The 24,825-nt window shown below is 35.9% G+C and overlaps 2 protein-coding genes across 2 annotated transcripts; one reads left to right on the top strand and one right to left on the bottom strand.

Annotated features, from left to right (window-relative positions):
* The first annotated feature begins 543 nt into the window (after window positions 1-543).
* LOC116138739 (cyclin-U4-1-like) lies at window positions 544-2,222 on the top strand. The gene is made up of 2 exons (XM_031424424.1): window positions 544-959; window positions 1,823-2,222. The coding sequence occupies exons 1-2, from the start codon at window positions 607-609 to the stop codon at window positions 2,091-2,093; spliced, it is 624 nt and encodes a 207-aa protein (XP_031280284.1). The 5' UTR covers window positions 544-606; the 3' UTR covers window positions 2,094-2,222.
* Window positions 2,223-20,803: 18,581 nt separating this feature from the next.
* Window positions 20,804-21,620, bottom strand: LOC116138751 (putative glycine-rich cell wall structural protein 1). Its single transcript, XM_031424436.1, has one exon. It carries the CDS (start codon window positions 21,469-21,471, stop codon window positions 21,022-21,024), a length of 450 nt encoding a protein of 149 aa, XP_031280296.1. The 5' UTR covers window positions 21,472-21,620; the 3' UTR covers window positions 20,804-21,021.
* Window positions 21,621-24,825: the final 3,205 nt, after the last annotated feature.

Here is a 24,825-nt window from a genome sequence, read left to right as displayed (position 1 = left end):
TATATGCATATTCTAATTATTAATGCTCTTATCTTCACTCACTCAATCCTGTTTGGTACAACTTTTTTAAGTAGAGTTTATTAAAAACACATACTTTTAATCAGGTTATATCTCCGTATATTTTCTTATTTTAGAAGATAAAGTCATTACCCTTTCACTAACTCACAAGTAAACTTTTGGTCCATGATTACCTCAATTAATTTAAATGTTAGGATAAATCTTTCATAATTGCTCAGCAACCTCCACACCCACCAACCCAAATTATAATATATTCATCAAATATATATTTTTATCTTGGCTTTCTAATTGATTTGATTAAATTAATTAAATAAATAAAAATGATGACATTGCAAAATTCTACAATTTATGAAACTCAAAAGGATAAATATGTCATTAATTTAAAAAAAAAATTAAAAATGAATAGCAATTGCTGTCAATTGAACCCCACAAATAAACGAACAGCTCTCTTCAAAGTACCAGTCCTCAATTCCCCTCTATATAATAAATGAGCCACAACTGTTAACCAATTTATGCAAAAGCAAACTCAAATAACAATAGCTTGCTGTGTCTTACAAGACAAACCCAACTCAACCAAACCAACCAACGATGACCACTCTTCAAGCCAACCTTGAAGATCAAGCCGATTCTGTCATGCCTAAAGTAATAGCTATTCTCTCTTCTCTTCTTCAACGTGTTGCTGATTCTAATGATTTTAGCCGTCGTCTTCAACCCCAGAAGATCTCTGTTTTTCATGGCCTCACTCGCCCTACCATTTCCCTTCAAAGCTATCTAGAGAGGATCTTTAAGTACGCAAACTGTAGCCCCTCTTGCTTCGTTGTTTCCTATGTTTATCTTGATCGTTTTGCTCAGAAACAGCCCTCTTTGCCCATCAATTCCTTCAATGTGCATCGCTTGCTTATAACCAGCGTTTTGGTCTCTGCCAAGTTCATGGATGATATGTAAGTTTCTTGTGACATTTTCTTTGTTTTAAATTCTAATTCTTTCATTCAATTCTTGATCTTTTTCATACTTTTCTTTTCTTTTCTTGATCTTTCTGTTTTTCTCTCCTTCTAAAGAATTTAAGTTTCTTGATTGAAATTTTCACTTTGCTCTTAGTGGAACACTTTAAGAACCCTTTTCTTTTCTTTCTTTTTTTTTTTTTTTCTTTTTTTTTTTTTTTTTTGAGAAAAGATTTTTAGGTTGCGTTGTGTAATATATAAAAGTTTCTTGATTGAAATTTTCACTTTGCTCTTAGTGGAACACTTTAAGAACCCTTTTCTTTTCTTTCTTTTTTTTTTTTTTTTTTTTTTTCAGAGAAAAGATTTGAACTCTCTTGCGTTTAGATTGATGAATTAAAAGTGTGATTAATTAAGGACTTAGACTTAATTGATACTGGGTAGTTTGTCGGCAACAATTACAAATAGGCGGAGAGTAGAAAGTAATTATAGGAATATGAAAAGCGGAGTGTTTTAGCAGACAAGTTCATACATGATGTTCAGTTCTGGTCTCAATCTATCTGTCAATGAATGCCTGTAATTCCCATGAAATCTGCAACCATCAACATGACATTGTTAACTCATTATTGAAACCTTAATGACAGCTCAATCAAAACCCATCCGTATTCATTTCCACTTGTCCCCTGTGTTATTTACTCATTGGCCCAACAGTCACTTTTCATTTTTGCCTCTTAACTCATTATTACTGTTGGTGGGTTGATTACATTTGGATGAATTTCTTCTTTATTTGGGTAATTTCCATTAAGATTTCTTTGGCTTTTGACTTTGGTATGTTCAGTCATTTGATTTGTGTTATCATTTTGCAGCTATTACAACAATGCGTTTTATGCTAAAGTTGGGGGAATAAGCACAGCGGAAATGAACTTGCTTGAGGTGGACTTCTTGTTTGGTTTAGGGTTCCAATTAAACGTGACACCCACCACATTCCAAACCTACTGTTCTTTTCTTCAGAAAGAAATGTTTTTGCAATCTCCTCTGCATTTACCAGAACCTCCTCTAAACATGGCCAGGCCACTAAAGCACCATTGTTGTTTCACTGAAGACGAATCAGCCCATCAAAAACAACTCGCCGTTTAATTGCCTTTGTTAGAATTTCTACAATTGATTTTGTGGAGTACTGAAATATTATAAGCTTATAGGAATAGTTTGATCGTGAACTCAATGTGAACCTGGTTTGAAAAGGATTTACCATCTCTATGAATGCAATACGAAATTTTGTAAATATAATTGTTTTGAAATTAATCCGCTCAATAGTACCATTAATTGGCAATTCTAGACTTTTGAATTGAATTTATCTGTTGAAATAAGTAGTGGAGATGTACTGTACAGATGGGCATTTTGTCTTTACAGTCTGGCGAACGTGGTGAAGCTTAAATTAATTTAGAGTCTCCAAAGTGTATTTGCTGGCGCCAACCATGCAAAATGGGCAAGTTAAATGTTTATAAATTGAGGAGGCATAATCAGTGGAAACTAGAAAGCCTGCTTTGGGCTCTACAGTGAGTAGATGACCAAGAAAGACAGCTAGAGATACAAGTTTTGCAAGTAATGTTGAGACTCTCACGTTGGCTTTCGTAGATGGAAAAAGATCCTCTTGTTGTGATGATACATTGGACTCGAGGAAAATGGTTTGACTATTTCTATTTTTGATTGGAATCAATGAGCTTAGTGATTCAACACCTCATTTCTAACCAAATTCCAGGAATGTTCTTTTTAAAGAAAGGGGGGATAAACTTCATTGACCTTCCTGGTGTTGACTTAATTGCAAGACGTATTCTTTGATTTTAAAATAAGATCTCTCCTGCCTGCCTATAATTATCACTAGATTGAATCCGGTCTTTACACAAATCAGGTTGGCATAAGGTTGTTTAAATGCCAACCCGATTTGATCGGTCGAGTGTCGGGTTGGGCAGAAAACCCGGCCTGACCTGTGACAGTTTTTTCAAAAATTATGAAGTGATTAACCTTCTTCCTCATAACACTATACCACAAACCTCGCAGATTCTCTCTTAAGCCATAGATTCGGTCACCAGTACATCTATGGATTCAAACTGGCTATGTTTGCTTTTTTATTTTTTTATTTTTTTTATTTTTTATTTTTTGGCTTGGCAGTAAATTTATTTTAAATTCCTAACATTTAAATGAAGGGAAGTGATTTTTAGTCCCCAGGTTTTTATTTTTAACCTCCATCTATTTAAAAATATTATTAACAATGGTTTTCAATTCTTATACGTATTCAAACTTTTAGGATGAATTTATAAACATTTTATTATTTTGCTTAAGATCTGAAACCGTGTGATGTCTTTTGAAACTATGAGGTATCACCTCTAAAAACACTAAAAAAACTACCATAAACATTTTTTTGATTTAAGTTTCGTTATATGGATCAGTTTTTTATTCAAACGTAATTTGTAATAGATTTCCAAACTATAAAACTTAGAAAAGAAAAGAAAAGATAAAGATGCTAATAGTTGTGTTTGCTTTAGGTATATAACTATATGAGATCTAAATTCATGTCATAAAAGAGAAACATTAAGGGTGTGTTTCGTTTAGAATTTTGAGTTTGAGTAGTATTTTTAAAATATTATTGGTAGGTAGAGTTGAGTGATTATTACGAGATAAAATTTAAAAATTAACAAAAAAACCCCTTAGGTTTGCTAATTTAACTAAACACCTCAATATATAAAAATTTTGTAAAATAACAAAAACACCCTTACCCACCCACAGTTGTCAGATTCCGGCCACCATCGCCGAAATCAGGTGTTACGACGCACGACCAACCGGATCTGGCTGGTCGTGCATCGATCTGGCTTTTTTTGGCTAGATCCACCACGGATCTGGCCGAAAAAGGCCAGATCTGATGACCAAATCAGCACATTACCGACCAGTTTCGGCTAGTAGGGCACCATTGTGACAGATTCTAGCCACCTTCCGGCAGTGGTGGTCAGAATTTGGCAAATGTGGATAGGGGGTGTTTCTGTTAATTTCTAAACTTTTTTTTGGGGGGTATTTAGTTAAATTAACAAACTTAGGGGATTTAAAAATAATCGAATAAAATATAATCCAGAATAGGGAAACAATTGTGTATTTTGGAAATGATAGGAATGGGATAGGGGAAGAATATTGAAACAAACGGACCCTTAATTTTGATGATTATTATGAGATTTAATTTACTAGTGAAACATGAATTATGATTGACCTACATTTCTTTTAATTTTTCTATAACTGCAAATATAAAACTTTGAAATGAAAAGTATGGAGGAAAAAGAATATTTTTTAATAGCAAGTATATCCTCACTTAAAATAGAAGGTGGGGGGTTAAGGAAGAAAATGGTGGGGCCTAAAAGTGATTTCCTTTAAATGAACTTTGGGTTGTTAACTTCTCATTTCAGGTCCGATCACTTAAGAGCCCAACACTTTTGATTAAATTTGGGACATTTAACTATTTTAATAGTAAGGACACAAACCGCAAGCAATGATCGACTCGATTTGACCTGAGCTACAAGGTTAGTTCAGGTCTAATATGTTAGACCCGATTTTATGTTGAGTCTAATTAGTTCGGATCAAACCAGAACTTCCCCACCCTTAAAACCTAGTACAAATCTTTTGACAACAAGAGAGGTTGACATAACAAAATTTAGATAAGACTAAATATGCTCAAGTGTAACATCCATGCACAAACTAGCATCCATAAATAAACTTGAATCCACAAGATAAAACTCTAGAATCCACAAGAGACTTCTTGAATCCGCAAGAAAGTACATCATATCCATGATTCTTGATGCAAAATTCACCAACTAGAGTGATTTGATTTACCCTGACGGAATCGGAATTAATGTGTGTGTGATTACAGATAACTATCAATGTACAAATGGAAAATGCGATAAAGTAAATGGCACACTGAGTTTTTAAAGTGGTTTGGCGAGTTATACTCTTGAGCCTACGTCCACTATTTTTGTATTTGTTATGAGAGCTTACAATAATAGTCCTAGAACAATTTTCTAACCCCTTTCTCATCGTTGGAGAGAGTTTATATACAAATTATGTACAAAGGAAGGAGCGAAAATAAAAGGATTACAATTAAGATTGAAATGCAACTCTGATATTCTCGCGATTAAGCATTGAGATTGCGCCAAGATTGCTGTTGATCTGATCCCTTCCGAGATATTTGGGATCTAAAGTTATCTGTGAGCTAGTTGGACAACTGTAAGGATTGGTCGCAACTAACTTGTGCTAGGTCAAGCTACAACTTGACGAGCTTATGCTGGGTTGGACAATCGATTGAGTCGAACTAATTCTAGATCGAGCTATAACCTCGTAATTCTCTGAGCTTGATGAAAAAATCAGATACAACATTTGCGCCTTAGTGTTTGGTGCTTGTTTTGAGCTTGGAAAACTATTACTCGATTTGATATCAAGCTCAGATTTCATCGGTTGTGTGCTAAATACAGATTTGGTCGAGCTTTATGAGTCGAACTCATCTTCGGTCGATGTACTCAACACTTGGCTTTTTCTCTGTTTTGATATTCTTGACAAACTCAAAATTTGAAATGAAGGGTATATGTGTAACTTCCACGCAGTCATGTCGCCTTAAATGCGGTAGCCTTTGGCAGTTACTTTTCGTCATGTGTGGATGACTACAACTATCCACGCGCATAATTGAAGTGATGTGTGGCGATAGTGATGATTGTGGCAGCCTGACGGTTGATCGCCTCTCGTGGATGATCGACATGTGGCCATGTCCAAGGGCCAGGATTGCTTGATGAATGGAAGGCCAAAATTCACTATAGATTGATGGCTATGGTTGAATCTCGCCCTTTCGTCTCCAATGCACACCACTATAAAAGTGGCAACCTCGTCAAAAAGTCTACACACTTTGCAAAAGTTTCCAGATTTTCTTGCTTACCCCGTGCTACTCTTTTGCTTTTATGGTGCTTTTCTGGCGAGTTTCTTCCATCTTTTTACTTCGGTAAGGTTTCTTTCCCCTCATTTGCTTACTTTGATGTCTTTTTGTGGTTGAGGGTGGCTATTTCCATGGCCACATTGGGTCTTTTAGGGCTTTGTTAGGGTTTTTGAGTGTGTTTTCGACGGTTCTAGGTTTAAGGAGGGTTTACGGTGGCGGTGGCGGTCGCGGTCGCGGGAATCCGGGTAGGTCGCATGTGTCTGTTGTTCGACGTGAGCTACTTGAGTGCCTAAACTGAAAGCAAAGTGTCGATAAGTCACTAAATTTTCGAGCTCTGACACATGTTTGCTTCTGTTTCAGGTACCTAGAGGTGAGCTATTGTCATGTCTTCATTAAACAGCTATAACATTGATCGCATGTTCGATTCCCCAGCGGGGGCATAGTCCCTAAGGCTTCCAGGGATGTTGTTGCACGGAGCTTGGACCCCGATTCAGCGGGCTCTTCTGACCATGCTTCTGCCAAAGTTGCTCAATCGAAAAAATCTCTAGTCTATAGGCCGCACAAGAAACCACAATCCTTGATTAGGGTTGAGGATCTTAGGCGCATAATTGAAATTTATGTGCCTTAACTTTCCTTGAGGGCCCCGAGAGGCTTCTCCTAGAAAAATCCCCCCATTGACTATGTGGTAGTCTCTAAATCCCTTTTTGAGGTATGGGATGTCCATTCCCCCTTATCACTTTAGTGACAATGTTTTGAGACGATTTGACATCGTCCCTCTCCAGTTGTCAGCGAACTCATATATTATTATCGTAGGCTTGTACATAGCATACAAAATAGCGTAGTTGGGCGAGCCATTCGTAGAGGAGCTCATTCACTTATATAGGTTAAAAAGGGGTGAAGATCAAACGTATTATCTCTCCAAGGTGAGGAAAGTACATTTTCACAGTTTGATCGATGTTCCAAAGAAGGTCCCACATTGGGATTCACAATTTTTCTTTTATTAGGCCGAGGAGATTGGCGTTTTTGCTTTGGACACTAGTAAGATTTTGATCCTTGTGTGTGCAAAAAGTGTTTCCAAGCTTGACCATCGGATTAACCAAATTTCTTTGCTTTGCAATAAACGTCGAGCAAAACTTTCTTCCCACAACGAGCTTAGAGCAGCTTCAACGCTTTAACAATCTCTCCAATAGGGAGCACAACGTTAACAAGATTATCTCGCTTTCTCGGTTGAGGGCGTACGACTTTTGCATAGGTGAAGCCACATTCAACACTATTATCAAGAAACGTAAAGTGCTTACTTGCTCTATTATCAAGAAACATCTTGTTCACCAAATGATGGTAGGTCGCTACAGAGTTCTTCAAGCCAAATGGCATTACCCTGTAATAGTAAATACCTCGGTCAGTAATAAACAAGGTGTGTTCTTAATCGGGCTGATACATCGAGAATTGGTTGTATCCCAAATATGCATCCATGAAGCTAAGTAGTGCATTCCTGATTGTCACATCTACTAATTAGTCGATCCAAGGCAGCGGAAAGTTGTCTTTGGGATAAGTTTTGTTCAAATCTGTGAAGTCGATGCAAGTCTACCACTTCCCATTTGACTTTTTCACCCAAACTAGGTTAGCGAGCTAGTCTGGATATTTCACTTCCCTGATGAAGTTGATGTTCAAGAGCTTGTCAACTTCATCTTTGGGCGCTTTGGACCGCTCTGCATTCATAAATATCCTTTTCTATCTGATTGGTCGAGCTTCTGGGTTGACATTTATTATATGGCACATTACCTCGGAGTTGATCCCCACCATATTCGCATGTACCCAGGCAAACAAGTCGAGGTTTTTTCTTTAGGAACCCTACCAGATTATTTGTTAGCTTGTCGCTCAGATTGTTGCCAATTTTCAACACTCGAGTCGAGTCTTCCTTGTTGATAAATACTTCTCGCAACTCTTCTGTTGGCCATGCTGCGGGCTCTTCTTTATAGATACGAGGATCTATGGTATCCTCTAGAGGTCTAGAGTTTGGCTCAGACTCTGCGATGACCATGGTTCTCAGGAGTGGCCATTTTAGTGTAGGGTGAGTAGCTCGGTTGTAGCACTCCCGAAATTCTTTTCTGCAGCTCCTGATCGTTGTGACTCCGCTTGGAGTTAAGAATCTCATTGCCTAGCAACAAACCGAGGTAATTACACTCAGATCATCAAGGATCGTTCTTCCGAGGATGACATTGCAAGTGGTTGCGCAATCCACTATTAGGAATTCTGCCATTACTGTACTGATCTTAGATTCCACCCCTCAGGTCACAGGTAGGTCGATTGTTCCCTTGGGGACTAGACTGTCCCCAGTGAATCTATAAAGCGGCAATGGACACGCCCTTAGATCTCATTCTGTGAATCTCATTTTCTAGAACTTTCCAGAAAATGATGTTCGCTGCACTACCATTATCAATCATCACCTTGAGTACTCTGGCTGCGATTACAATGACATCATGATTATGTTAAGAAGATTCTTCACACTCTTCCACTGTGAATCATATCACCTCGCTCTTTTCTTTGGGCAGCTTCGACAACTTCTGTTCATAGCTCATTACTCGGGGGACTGAGTATGTTCTGGCCTCTCGAGCATATTGCTCGTAAGAGCACCTTGAGCTCCCTGCAATGTCAAGACCCCTGTAGATCATACCTACCAGAACTTCATTGTTGGCGTTGGCTGGGGCTTACTGGATCTGGTTATTCTGCTCGCTAGTACTTTCGCGAGCTGGCGCCTCCTTAACAAATTCTTTTAGGTGGCCCCTTCGGATCAGATCTTCGATGACGTCTTTTAAAGTCCGACACTCATTGGTGTTGTGCTCGATGTCTTGATGGTATTGACAATATTTTTGTTGATCTCTTCTACTCGGAGCCCCCTTCATCATTTCTGGAGTGGCTAGTCTCTTAGCCTCACGGGAGACTTCATATATATATATATATATATATATAAGCTATATCTTGAGTGAGAGGGGTGTATTCTGCATATCATAGGAAATGTTGCCCTTCCCCGTAATTCTCAGTTTTTTGCCTCTTTTGGAACCTGTTATGGTCCTTATCATTGCGGTCTTAGTCCTTTCGTTTATCTGCTAGGCAATCTTGTAACCTGTCCAGGGCTCTTCGTAGCGAGCTTCTGGCTAGGGTGGCTAGCAAGTTTTCCACTGGCTGAAGCTTGGTAGCCATTTGATAAAACCTTGTCAGGCTCACATGGTCTTCACTTTAGAGCTCTTTCCATAGCTCGTTGTGGCCTGATGCCGACAATTAGCAAAGTTTGAATTGATTCTTCGAGCGCATTCGCGACCTTTGCTTACTCATTCTAGAACCTCGTCAGATATGCGGTCAATGTTTCATCTATCTCCTGATGAATATTGCTCAAGTAGTTTAGTGACATTGCGAACTGTCTCCTCGCTTGGAATTGTTGTAGGTACAGCAAGGAGAATTATTGTCAAGAGCTAATTGAGTTTGCCTTGAGCCTTTTGTACCACTTCTTGGCATCCCCTACCAATGTGACCGCAAAGCAGCGATACTTTGCCAAGTCACAAACGTCGTGCAGCTCCACCAGGTCATTGAAAGTGTCAAAATGGTCTTTGGGATCTCATTTCCCATCAAACTTACTTTCTAGCACCCTAAATCTCTGGGGAAGCGGGGCTTGGAGAACTTTCTCTGTGAAGGGAGAGTTCACTATCTCTTTCGCCGTATTGTTTTGGCAGGCTCTTAGATCGTTGAGCATTTTCTATACCCAATCTAAGTCTTCGTTGTGAGGATTACTCTAGTTGGCTCTGTTCAACCTTACCTCGAGCAAGTGAGTTCGCAAATCTGCTACTTGTGAGCCCTCTCCATTGTGTGCATTGATGCGCCAGGTTGAGTCATGATGGTTGGGCTGGTAAGTGCTATCATGCTCATCAGTGCGTTGCTCGCGACATTGGTTATAATCGGAACGTCAGTCATTACCAGATTGGCACACATGACTCGTCTTGCGAGCTTGCGAGGTTTGAGGCTACCTTGGGCGTGGGTTAAAACTGGCACTCTGACGTTGGGGATACCCCCGAGTAGGTTGGGTACCCCTCTGGCGACCATTATCTTCGTCTTCTTCTATAGGTTGTTTGCCCGGTTGCCTCCTAGGGTTAGTTTGCCCGTAGGACTCTCATTATTGTGTGGAATGTTCTTGGCGGTGCCAGGATCGTCGGGCGTGCCTTGGTGCCAACGAAGCAAATTAGTCTCAACTGAGTTTCGGTTTGTTGGGGTGACATCAATGAATCGCAGTTAGTCAAGGTTTTGGGGGGGTCAGTTGCTAATTTCTCAACTTAGCCACATTTTGTTGCACAGCCTATGCGGCCATTGTTCTGATCATCTCCACCAATTGGCCATTCTCGGGATTTGACGTCCTTGCACCCAACTAGTTCGCAACCTACTGCACCAGCGGTATTGGTGGTCGACGCCCGGCGACGTCTTGGTGAACCTCCTAGTGGGTGGTCTCCACATTGTTGTGGTTTTCGATAGTGGTCTTTGATCTGGTTTGAACCATTGTGGGCTTTGAGTGATTGGGTTACTAGAAGAGTTTGTCTGCCGAAAATTCTGAAATTTGGCTGAGGCCCTTCTTTTAATGCCAAAATGTTGATGCAAAAATACACCAACTAGAGCGATCCGATTGACCTTGACGGAATTGAAACTGATGTATGCGTGATTACAGATAACCAGCAATGTACAAACGGAAAATCCGATAAAGTAAATGGCACACTGAGTTTTTAAAGTGGTTTGGCGAGTTATACTCTTGAGTCTATGTCCACTATTTTTGTATTTGCTATGAGAGCTTACAATAATAGTCCTAGAACAATTTGCTAACCCCTTTCTCATCGTTGGAAGGGGTTTATATATAGATTCTGTACAAACGAAAGAGCTAAAATAAAGGGATTACAATTAAGATTGAACTACAACTCCGATATTCTCGCGATTGAGCGTTGAGATTACATTAGGATTGATGTTGATCTGATCCCTTTAAGATATTCAGGATCTGAAGTTATCTGTAAGCTGGTTGAACAATTGTAAGGATTAGTCTCGACTAGCTTGTGCTAAGTCGAGCTACAACTTGACAAGCTTATGTTGGGTCGAACAATCGATTGAGTTGAACTAATTCAGAATCAAACTATAATCTCGCAATTCTCTGAGCTTGATGGAAAAATCACACACAGCAATGATAAAAGCTTTTCAAAGGAAAATTTAACAAATTTTATTATTCAAAGTTTGAATAACTTAGATACATACCTAGTGTATCTTTAGTAGTATAATCCTAACAAGAATCGGAATGAAAAAAAATCGTAATACTATAAAATTTTAATTAAAATATACCTTCCTAAAATTTTTAGACTGCTAATTTAAATTAAAATAAAAAATTAAATTCTTGAATCAAACCATAAATAAATAAGAAGACTCCTAATTAAAATAAAAAAATAACTTAAATTCCTAAATCAAACTGTTAAAAAAAAAAAATCAAATAAGCAGAAGGAAATAAAATAAAATCATAATTTAAGAAACACTGTCTATATTTATAAGTCTCACATCTTTTTTTAAACTTAAGGTTTTATTTTTCATTTTAGGGAAAATCACATCAATCTAATCAAAATTTGAGAAGAAGATATCACCTTCCATTTAGAAATTAAGTGAAAATATCATAACCTATATCATCAAAATACCCTTCTTACAAAACCTATAAATATGGGTTATCCTACTCCACACGTACAATTTGTGTGTCAAAAGTGATAGTCTTTGATGAAGCTTAATTAAGACACGATATGGACTACAAAAGTCTCTTAACATGGTGAGTATCCCACCGTCAATCAAAAGGTCAAAATCATCCTTGTACACTTGTTATGAGGTAATTGGCCTCCGAAACCAAACACCTTAAACTCCCGTACACCGTAACGCAGTTAATAAGAGTTTGCGCTGAGTCCTGACACGGCAAGAATTTGGAGGAGATCGTGTTTGTTTAGGAATTTGAAATTTAAAACCCTATAAAGAAGGCATAGAGTCTTTGGCTTTTATCGCCTCTGCCCTCTGGGATTTAGCTTTCTTTCGGAAAATTCTGTCTTAGTGAAGAGGTAATTCTCATTTTCTTTTTCTTCTTGTTACTGTTATTTGCTTATGATGTTATTATTGATTTGTTCAAGATCTTGTTTTCTTGATAATTTTATACTGTATCGTTGATTTGAGTAGTTAGAAGTTCATTAGATTTTCCGATTTCGAAAGTTCATGTGCCATAGTAGTTCTCATAAGTTAGCACTATCTCCTTCAATCACATATTTGAATACCACAACTCATCATTCATACATAGATTGATACTGTTTAATTGTAAATCCACCAAAGAACTCAAACACGCATCTCATCAATCGTCATGATCACCCTTGGAAAGTTGAAAATCCACTATGCACACACTAGTTATGTTTTAGGCACGGTCATTTCTTCGGCTCGGCCCACACTCTCAAATAGAAGTACAGACTTCTTATCACTCAATAAAGTTTAACGATACTAAAAAACGTTTCAAAATACAATTTTATATCTAAACTTTAATTTTGATTTTTGGATGCAAATGTTAATTGACGATCCTTCTTTAAATTAACAGATTTTTTACCATCTGTCTTTCTTCACAATGAAATTTACTGAGATTTATACCGTATATAATAAAGTCTATATTTCGAAAATTTTTTAGCGAAAAAAGATAGCCATATCAGTGTAAAAAGTCGTTTACTTCAATAAAATTGAAAGGGCACTATTCCGTCTAGTGTGGTTTGTGGCTAAAGCCATTGGTTGACTACAACCTTTTGGAAAGCCAAGCCATCGTGGAGTGTAAAAGCAACCATGCCATCGTTTCAATGGCACGAAGGAGTGCGAAACAGTAGGCTAAACATCCTAGCAAGTCCATAATGCCACCCGATCATCTCTGAAAGTTTTAGAAAGCCTATAGTGTCACGGGACCATTAGCATACTACTCGTAAGAGAGTCAAAGTCTAGAAAGCCTGTAGTTCAATGACGTTACAAACTACTTGTAGAAGAGAAGTTAAAATCTAAAACGCTGTAGTGTCCTATGACGTTCAGTTTCTTCTTTAAAGAGAAAGTCTAGAAGCCCAAAGTGTCACCCTACCATTAGTTTCTCTCTCTTAGAAGAGAGTCGAGAATCAGTCACGTCTAAAATCTAGAAAGCCCGTAATCTAAATCTTAGAAAGAAAGACTAGAACCACCCTCCGCACCATTAGTTGCTTCTCTTAGAGGAGAAAGTTAAAAAGCCCATAGTTCCCGAACCATCTCTCTAGAAGAGAGTCTAAAGCCCATCGCGCCATGAGTTTGCTTCCCTAGAGATAGAAGTCTAGAAAGCCATAGTCCGAACCGTACTTTGTCTCTCTTAGCAGAGAGTCTAGAAAACCCAAGTCCCGGACTTGCTGTTAGAAGAGAAATCTAGAAAGCCCATAGTGTCACCTGACACTCCTTAGAAGAGAGTCTAGAAAGCCATGTAACATCTAAAAGTTTAGAAAACCTAGTGTCACCTAACGCTGTTTTAGAAGAGAAAGTCTAGAAAGCTCAAATGTCACCTGACACATTAGTTTGCTCTATTAGAAGAGAGAGCCCATAATGTTACCCTGGTTTTCCCTAGTGTCAACATGTTAAAACCAGAAATATTTATTTTGTAATTGTTTTTTAGTAACATTTAAGTCCGACCAAGCCTTGGGGATGAGCCACTAATGTTCCACTCCTTTAATAAAAATAAGGTTTGGAAATATATACCACTCAATAATCACACTTTCCCAAATGTACAGGATTTATTTAGGATAAACTAGTTGTAAAATTTATACAAATTATCCCTTTGAAACAACAAATGATATATTATTAACATATTAATGCTAGACTATGTTAGTCTCGATAATCTATATCGAGTCATATTTATTGATTAATATTCAATTAAAACGTTAAACCATACTAGATAGTGCTAAAACTCCAGTCTTGCGTATTCTAACTATTTTTTTTGTTATTTACATTTTAAACAAGACCTTGATATTTTGAGAATTATGATTATTAAGGTGGCTATACAAGGGAATATATCTAAAATTACCACCTTCACATGTCATTAAAACCCAACAGTTACCTTTTTTTTTTTTGTTATGACTACTTGATGTTTATTTTTGTTAGTATTTATGGTTATGCTTATTCTTGATTTTCCGTTCTTTTTAGTTTTATTTGCATTGATCACTATGCTCCTACAATACTTCAGAATATCAATTTTAGTGTATTTAATTTTGAAAATGTATTTGATACCATATTTAAAAATTTTAGAAAACTATGAAAACTATTTTTATTTTTTTTCAATTTACGCTAGTGTTTACGGTTGTATTCGTAAACTGTTTTGGAAACATTTAGACAACATTTTAACTCTCTTCTACCAAATGTACTTCTATATATAGATCTTTATTTTTTATTTAAAAATAAAAAAAAAGCCTGTATTCTTTTATGAATATTTTGTTCAATTAGATTAGTCTTTGTACGTATATTATCATTTTGCCTAAGAGGACTAGTTCCTCTAATTCTAGAATACTCTTTTCTTAAATTTCTTTCCAAGAATTACTTTATTATTTTGTCCAAGGAATACTTCTTTCTAATTCTATAAATTTTTCTAGAATTACTCTTTTCTTGAATATTATTCAAAGATTCTAGACTTTTGTTAAATGAGAGAGAAACCTACCAGATCAAGAATACTAAAAAAACTATAGATGAGAAATATTTAAAGTGAATTAATGCCTTCTTTTTTGTCATTTTTCCATCTGTGAATCGTTATTGAATCCACCTCTTTATTGACTTCTATTCGATCTCATATTTCTATCAAGTATCAAGCATGAGTTCCATTGTATTATTATCATATTAAGAGTTAGGACATTGTATTACTATATTGTATTGACTATTAACATACCTTAATATTTTAAAGCTCTCTTTAAATAAATGCTTTCAAGTAGCCAGAAATTTTCTTTTTGCTTCCGAGAAAGGTTAATAAAATTTATTATAATATAAATATTTTAACTTTATATTATGATCATGAGTTTTTTTTTTTTTTTTTTAAGAGAAAATTTATACTTATTGAAGAATGTCTCTTACTCCCTTACGTATTTTTTTTCCCTTATTTTTTCTTTTGTTTCAGTAGTAGGAAATAGCTATAATGAACTTTGCTCGTTCGAAATACCCTCCACCAAGAAGAAAATACTCTCCACGAAGAAACTCTTTCAAATACCCTCCACCAAGAAGTAGAAAATACTCTCCACGAAGAAACTTTTTTAACGACCCTCCACCAAGAAGTAGAAAATACTCTCCACTAAGAAACTCTTTAAAATACATTTTACCAAGAAACTTGAAAAAGTTCTCTGTCAAGCGAAATTTTTCTGTTGGGTGTGAAAACCAAAATTTTGGTCATAGCTCCAACCTAGCAAATGGAAAGTTGATGGTGTCTCATGGTCAAGAAAGTGAATGTAATATGATGATTGGTGTCAATCCCTCAAAGGAAAATGCTAAGGTGGATTTTGCACATCGGAAGTACTCTACTCCAAGAAGCTTGAAAGGGTTTCCTCTTCGAGATTGTCGTGATGTTTGTAAAGACCAGAAATTCAATTATTCCGGGAAGTTGATGGTAGCTGATGATCAAATGAAATCAAGAGAAAATGAATGTAATGGGATTGGTGCCTCCAACCTAGCAAAGGGAAAGTTTATGGTAGCTCATGATCAAATGAAATCAGGAGAAAGTGATAGTAATGTGATTGGTGTGAATCCTTTGAAGGAAAATGCTATTGTGGATTTTGTCCCTCGGAAATACCCTCCTCCAAGAATCTTGAAAGGATTTTCTCTGAAACGGGATTTTCCTATTGGTTGTAATGAGAAATTCAGTCATTGTGGAAAGTTGATGGTGGATTATAATCAAATAGAATCAGGAGACAGTGAATGTAATCTGATTGGTGTCTCCAACCTCTCAAATGGGAATTTGGTGGTAGCTCATGAAGTGAAATTAGGAGAAAGTGAAAGTAATATTGGTGTTGCCAACCTTTCAAACGGGAATTTGGTGGTGGCTCATGATGAAGTGAAATCAGAAGAAAGTGAAAGTAAAATAATTGGTATTAATCCTCTGAAGGAAAATGCTAAAAAGGATTTTGCACCTCGGAAATACCCTCCTCCAAGAATCTTGAAAGGATTTTCCCTTAGACGAGATTTTCCTATTGGTTTTGAAAGCCAAAAATTTGTTGATTTACCAAATGGAATATTGATGGAAGAGATTGAACCATTGGACGCTATTGATCATGAAATCAAATCAAGAGAAATGTTGATGGAAGAGATTGAACCATTGCAAGCTATCGATCATGAAATTAAATCAAGAGAAATGTTAGTGGAAGTTGAACCATTGCAAGCTATTAACCATGAAGTCAAATCAAGAGAAAGTGAGCTTGATGTGATTTCTGCCAATCCTTTGAAGGAAAATGCTAGAGTGGATTGTGTCAGTCGGAAATTCCCTTTAACAAATGAAAGGTCTATGGTAGAGATTAAACCAAAAGAAGTGAGTGATGAAATTGACTTAAATATTCGCGACAAGATGAAGAAGGCTTTGCACTCATTCCAAGATATAGTCAATAATCTCATGCAAGAGGGTGCAACAAGTGCGGGACCGAATATTCTAATGAAGGCAGCAGTGGTTCTAAGAGAACAATCAAAATGGATTTACACAAGTAAAAGAATAGGACCTATCCCAGGAGTAGAAGTGGGTGACATGTTTCAATGGGTGACAGAGATGAATGTTATTGGTCTTCATAGCCAGTTTTTGAGTGGTATAGATTACTTGAAAATTGATGGGAAAGTAATAGCAATAAGTGTTGTTGCTTCTGGTCGTTATTCCAATAATGTAAATTATTCTGATGTCCTAGTTTATTCAGGTCAGGGTGAAAATCCTGCTCTTAAACGGAAGCAACAACTTGAAGATCAAAAGCTTGAACGAGGAAACCTAGCATTAAAAAATAGCATGGAAGAAAAAACTCCGGTTAGAGTAGTTCGTAGCTTAAAATTATCTAGGCCATCGACTTACATAGGGATGAGTGGTAGGAGGATTTCCAACAAGGTTTATTTTTATGATGGCTTGTACCTTGTAGATCGATATTGGCAAGAAAGAGGAAAATTCGGTAAATTAGTTTTCATGTTTTGGTTAAAAAGAATAGAAGGGCAACCTAAATGTACATTTTGGAAGAAGTGTGTAATTTGAGAATTTAACTTTCTTTTTCTTTTCTTAATAATCTCTCATTTTGGGGTTTCAAAATAAAAGTTTGGAGTGTGTTAGATGGTTATGATATTTCCACTCATCGGTGTCTGTGATTTGTTTATGTTAAGCTTTTTTTTTTAGGAGGGATTTGTTCCTTGTGATTATGTAACTTTTTTTTTTTTTTTTTTCTCTTAATAATCTCATATTTTGATCAACCCATTTTGTAAAACTGATACGGGGGGTTTTGTTAACTTTTTGAAAAGGTTCTTCTGAAAAAGTGTTTTTTAAGTTGAGTTAAATCAATCGAATTAGATTTAAATGTGAAATGTGTTTGCTAAAACATTTGAATTATGTCAGATTAGATAAAATATTTAAACACTTTTTGAAAAAGATTAAGATAGAATGTTTTTGGTATATTTTCTAAAATATTTAGATTGTTTTTTAACACCCTTATATGTGTTAATTTAGTTAAATACCTCTATAATAAAGTTTAAAAAGCAACAAAGCAGTCTAGCTACCAAGAGGACATTGGTCGTCAGTTGCCATCGTTGGATGGCAACAGTAGTCGTCAGAACGGCACATGATCGGCTAGATCTAGTCAATTTGGCAAAAAACGATTAGATTTAGGCCAAATCTTGCCGTTACAACCAGATTCTAGACATTGTTAATAGCCAGAGATCTAGCTGTGACGGCAAAGATCTATTAGCCGTGTCAACGGCCAGAGAGATTGGTCGGGATTTGGCAATCAGTGCACGACCATTTCGATCACATCGGTTGACAGTGGCCGAGACAGTCGACAGTGATTGCTAGCAGATGATGGTGGTCTTGGGTGGATAAATTTTCAGATTGGAATGAAGAAAGAAAAATATTTTCAGTTGGATAATATGAACAAGTCCCACCCTCTTTTTATTTTTAGACGAAAAATCTTATTTGACTTAGATTAATTTTTAGATTAGATGACAAAAAGTAAATAAATCCATATCCTATTTTTTATTAATAGGATAATAGAATAATGATCTCTAAACACAGTGTATACAATCTTTACCAAATTACTACATGTTTTCAATTTCTGAAGACGATATCTTAAGTAAAAAAAAATCGTTGCATTTGTGTTGGAATCAAATATTGTGTAAGAAACATGTTAATTATGTTTTTTTTTTTTTGTTTTTTTTTAATGTAAATGGGTGGTTGATGTTGGTGTTTGGGGTTAATTTGAAGGAAGGATATTTGTAAATGGAAGAATTATGATGTTTTAAACTAAACATGACTATATCAGAGGGTATCGGTACGGTTTGCAGTCACTTGGCGCAGCCAAGGTTGAATACGACCTATAGGGATTAGGGGTATTTTACGATCCGTTGTTTTATTATTTATATCTTATTCCCAAAAACTTGTGTATAATTATTTAGAAATATTATTATATTTTTTAATTACTTTTAAATTCTTTAAGTTTATTAATTTATTAAACTCCCTATAAAAAAATGTAAAAATTAACAAAAACACCCCACACCACCCATGTTGTCAGATATGTCACAACGGCATAGAAAGGACCAGAACTGGCCAGTAATTTGCCGATTTGGTTGTCAACGACGACAAAGAAATGATCATCGTTGACGACAACGACAGCCAAATCTGGACTTTTTGCGGCCGTTGACGACTAGATTTGGCCATAGATCTGACTTTTCCAATCAGATGCGTGGTCTGGCCGAAAAAGGCCATAGAGATTCATAACCGATAGATTCGACCGGTCTGAGTCGTAACACAATTTTTCAGTCAGATCAGCGGTGGTGGCGGGATCTGACACTGTGGTAGTGAGGTGTTTTTGTCATTTTACAAAATTTTTATATTTGGGTGTTTAGTAAATCACAAATTAAGAGGTTTTTTGTGAATTTTAATTTTACCTGTATAATCCTCATATCAACTACTCATATTATTCTCAAAATCTATCAAAATAACAAACCAAAGACCTTCAATTTTCACAAGGGGTATTGTAAGGTGAAAATTATTGAAAATTACAACAACCCTATAGGTCATATCGATATCTGATATGATAAAACACCCTTAGTGAAAATTTGTCCCCTATAAGTTTATCAGTGCCTGATATCCTTTGATGGGGTACAATCTTTCATTGTTTTCAACAGGGCTGCGAAAAGTAACTGATATCACTAATACCCCCAATAGGAAGTCCCAAGTTACATGAAGAATCAAAATCTTTCGATTTCGAACATCCCCATCTAAAAATTACACAAGCAATAACTTAATACCCATCTACATAAAATCTTTGATTTGGTAGGATTGTTAAATAGAATGGGTTAGATGAGTTTTAAGAGTTGAAGAATTACTTTTAATTAAAGGTTTAATGAACTGTAAATGAGGCATTTTCATCCTTTAAATCTTGTTAAAAGAGAAATTGTTATTTGTAAGATACTTATCCAAATGGCTAGTACTCAATCTCACCCAAAATGGGTCAAATACTATAATTTTCCAATAAAAAACCCTTAAAACTCTAGGGTGTGTTCTTTTATGAATTTTGTTATCTTTTTTTGAAAATATTGAAAATAATTGAAAAGACAAGAATAAAAGCACATTTGACAGTTTATCTTACAAAAATATCTGAAAATGTGAAAATGAAAAATTGTTCAAATTGTGTTGTTTGAAAAACAAAGAAAATAATTATAATACAAATTTGCAATTCCACTTGATACAACCCTTTCAAATTATCACTCATTTTGTTGTTATCGAACAACTTGTCTTAAATATGTCAATATTAGCTTCTGTTTTTGATTTTGTAAATCTTGATTTGAAATGAAAGTTTAGTTTTAAGAGAGAAATAAAATAAATAAAAAATAATATATATAATATTTTTTTTTTTTTTTTAAGTCAAGAGAGGGACTCTTCTTCTCCCAATTGATAGGGCTTAATTTTGACTATGATGCTTTGCAAGTTAATCCAACAGGTAAGTATTAGAAAAACATAATACAACACCCCTTTGTATTTATACCACTAATTGATAATTGCATTTAAACCTTATTACGGAAAACCCGGGACAAAAAACGTTTTTTTCTCCTTTCGTAGATACAAATCCGTGAAAAAATGCAAACAACGCATCTCCCGACTCCTGATGTTAGAAAAATGAAAAGAGTAGGTAGAAAAACGTAATCGAATGGACTAAAATTAAAAATTATATAAAGTAAATTATGAGAAAAATAAATGAGTTGGGTCAGATATAAATAAAGAGTGGTCAAAACTCAAAACCAAAAACCAAAGCAATTAATAAGTTTTTGTTTAGTGTGATCACCAAAGCCTACTCAGTAGTTGAGGATGCCTATGTAAGGTGATTACTTACCTCTGTTTATACTCAGGTCTGCTTTACGTGTAAATTTCTTTACTGTAGAACTGTTGCTGCCTTAAATCTCCAAGACCTAATAGCAAGTAACGAAACCATGTTAACTTAATATTATAAAGTTGCACCTATGATTGTTTTCTATGCCCACATAATTCTAGGACAACTCCTATTCTGAGCAATATTAACGCCAACAATTTAGTACCTGAATTTGCATCTGTTTATTGCCTTTTCCTTATGATCAGAAAATACATTCAGTCTTAAAACTAGTCAATGAGCATGAGAAGTACCCATATAATTAAGTTGCCTGACAGTATTCATATCGCAGCATATTATAAACTACATAATATAATTGCAAATTAGTACAAAAGCTCATCATAAAATAGCATACACAAACTATATAAAGGTTACACACCACCTATTTTATACCTTATCATATACTCGTAAACAACATGCAAACACGCAGAAAATTAATTCATCACACATGATGGTTCCTGCCCCTTCCGGTGAATGATGCACGGTCAGTGTAGGCACTACCCGAGCCGCCACTTCCTTCACCACTGCCGCCACCAGCAGAGTTTCCAGACCCACTTCCAGACCCATACCCACCACCATGAGCACCACCACTCCCAGACCCATAACCGTAGCCCGACCCCGATCCAGACCCGGAACCAAACCCAAAGCCTGAACCTCTACCAAATCCGGTGGGTGACCTTCCCGAGCCAGACCCATAACCCCACCCACTTCCTGGGCTGGACCCCCAACCCCAACTGTAATCCCAGTTTGGCCCATGGGCCGAACCAGTTGCACCAGAAGAAGAGCCGGTCGGGGCATTAGTCCCCATGGAGGTTTCAGGAGGATGTGCTAAAGAAGTTTGAAGGATGAAGAAGGGGAGGAGGATGATGAATTTGACAATGTTGGTTCGCATGTTTTGATGGGAAGTTGAGATTTTTTTAGTGGGCTTGTTGTGAGGTTATGACGGTTTGCACTAAAGACTTGAAAGAGTATTGTGCATGAAAGTGGAGATTTATAGTGGTTTTTTGGTTTCATGAAAGTGATATGGATGACTCGTGATGACATTTACTTTTCAATGGTGGACATGCCGGGGCTTCAGAAATTTATCCACTAGAGCTAAAGCATTACCTCGCCTGATACGCACCACCGCCTCACACTTAATTTAACATTCGTTCAATCCTTTTAACTCATAATGGATGTCATTATCTTTTCATGAAAACACTCCATTGTACAAACATTTTGTGTTCAAGTTTTCTTAGGTTTCATATAAGGAAAATGATAGAGCCACTAAAGGTTGCGTATCGAATCTGTACACCGAATGACGTGACAAAATCTTGACCGTTGATTAATATTAACTGATAATAAATCAACGGTCAGGATTTTACCACGTCATTCAGTGCACAATCTTCGGTGGCTGTAGCATTACTCTTTATATAAACATTAACTTGTACACATCCATTATTCTACCTCATCAAGGATTCTTATGCTTCAATTAAAATTCTATCTAATTCTTTTCACTATTGGAATTGATACATACAACGACGATTGAGACAAATACTTCTAATATTATGTTAACGTAAGGCATGCATCAGCGTATTAATTGCAATATCTCAATGTCGCTCGTGTTGGGGGTGAGTATTTTTTCTACGCTAAAAGATTGCATCGACAAAATACTAAAAATCGAGTTGAGTATCTGGTAAATCAAACTCGACTCGATCGCTACAGTTACCGAGCTCGAGCATGAGAAATCAAGTTCGAACTTGAACTTGGTATTTGAAATTGGAAATCGAGTTCGAATTTGAGTTCGTATAATCGAGTTTTTTTCGAGTTTGAGTTCGAGTTCGAACTCGATTTCGAGCTCATCTAACGGGGTGAATTTTTAAATTTTATATCTTTTAAATTACATATAACCCCTATTACTTTGAAAACTATCAACTTAACCATCGAACTTAAAAATACTTATGAACATATCAAGTCGAGTTTTATTGTAATCGAACTTGACTCGATTAATTACTCGAACTCAAACTCGATTCGACATCAAGTTCAAGTTAACATCAAGTCAAATTCGAGTAGATCGCGAGCAGCTCAACTCGATTTTCACCCTTAGTCGGCATATGTATAAACTAATTCCGACGTCTTTTATGTGCATATACCAACGATAAGCCGTTGCCATGTAAATGGAGGCATATTAAAGTTAAGGATTTTTTTTTTTTTTTTTTTTATTATTATTATATGCGAAGATTATTTTGGAAGAAGCAAATGGGGGGTTTTACTACAGTACTGGCAGGTAAGGACTAAGGTTAGCGGCCAGTAAGATAGGTAAAGCTAACAAATGGATAGGATAGTTGAACGAGGACCGGCAAGTATTAGTGGTAGCACAACTTTAACTGGCCATCCCATCGTGGACATGTGGCAACGTGACATGCATATTTATGTACCTCCCTCTTCATGATCTTTCTTTCTACTTGCATTATTGTTTAATTTTGGTTGGTTGTTGCAAAAAGGCTCTTTTTGCTTGTGCTCTCGTGCTATATAACAACTTTGACTTCCAAATTCTTGTATTTATGGATCTAACCCAATCTATTCATGAGCTTGACCTGATCTTGACACGAGGATTTCGTTTTTCATCGTGATCTTCTTTCCTTTTTAGTGGGAATTTTTAGAGCACAAGTACTAGATTTAACTGTTGGCATTTATGAAATATCTGAGGATCTTTATTGTACATTTAAGGACCACAATTTCACTTCTTTTGCTTCCACACAATAAAAGGTGAACTCATACGGTATATTGGTGGTCCTATTACATAGGCATTATAACTCCACCTTTGAGAATTGTTAGAGTGATAAAATGTTATTGATATTGTGCTGGATTGACATAATATTATTGATTTGATGTCGTAAACAATCTTATTATGAACATTGACGTCAAATTTTATCTCTATTCCAAAACGTACGTGTCCTGCCACATTTGCTTGTGCTCAATGCTCATCCATTTCCGAACTAGTTGCTCTAATAAATCACCCATTTGAAGAGAAAATGTAACTTATTGCAGAAGTGTATTTCCCATATGAAAATTGAATTGTTGATTGAAAATGGAAATTCGGATGAGGGTTTCTTCTTGAATAGTGGTAGACCCAAGATTTTTATCAAGGGAGACTTCTGCGGCTCCGTCATTATTTGTCAAACAATTAGTAAAAACTTTAAAAAAATTATCAAACCTTAAGCAAATAAAATAATATAATATCAACAACGTAATAGGAAACAATGCAATAACACAATACTTTGTTACTTGAATAAATCTATAATAAGCAAAACCTTGAGCAAATGTGTTAAAAATAACATCCAATTCATAAGGAAACACAAGAAAATTTTTATGTGAAGAGAACAAAAAACCATAGGAATCTAATTATTTACTTAAATCTAATATAATCAAAAGAGTTTACAACAACCATAATCTACAAAAAATATTCCACACAAATTTCTTACTTCTCCCTTTAAAAATAAAAAAAAATTTGGCTTCCAAAGATTATAATATAATTTTTTATGACTTTGATCAAATCTAGCCTAAGTAAAGTCAACCAAAACTTAAATCAATGCGTTGACTTTTAATATGAATTAATAAAAAATGAAAAATCTTCTTGGTATAAACATAAATAGTAACTCAAATTTTTTTAATAATTTTGAACAACTAAACGGCGACGTTTGAAATGTGAGAAAGTGGTGGGTGAAGAGTGGAGAATGATGTCTAGTAAAATATAGTTAAGGTTTAATTTGAGAAAGTATGAACATTCTTAGACACAAAACACAAAACAAACTCACAAGATCCATGCATTTTTCATCAAATTAGAATAAAAAACTTTCAAAAAACAAGCATGATTCAACTCTAAAATAAACTAAATTGAAATGAGCAATACACATACCCAAAACTGATAAAATATAAAACAAAGCTCAATGTGGCACTTTGAGTAGTGAAACCTTCAACAATTTCAGTCTTCAAAAGTTTTAAAAGCGAATAGAATGAAAAAGAGAATGAGAGAATGAGAGAGCAAAGAATTTTGCGGAGCAATAATAAAAAGCAAGTGAAGCTGTGAAGAAGAGTGAAGAGGGTTTTAAACTTTTAATATGATGTGAGTCTTGAATATTTTTAAGTTATTAATTTATTAAACTCCCTATAAAAAAATGTAAAAAATTAACAAAAACACCCCACCCACCCATGGTTGTCAGGAATGTCACACGGCATACGAAAGGACCAGAACTGGCCAGTATTT

Source organism: Pistacia vera, unplaced genomic scaffold (assembly GCF_008641045.1).
Source record: "Pistacia vera cultivar Batoury unplaced genomic scaffold, PisVer_v2 Contig343, whole genome shotgun sequence".
In the NCBI taxonomy this organism is placed as follows: Eukaryota; Viridiplantae; Streptophyta; class Magnoliopsida; order Sapindales; family Anacardiaceae; genus Pistacia; species Pistacia vera.
This window is presented reverse-complemented; position numbering and strand designations above follow the sequence as displayed.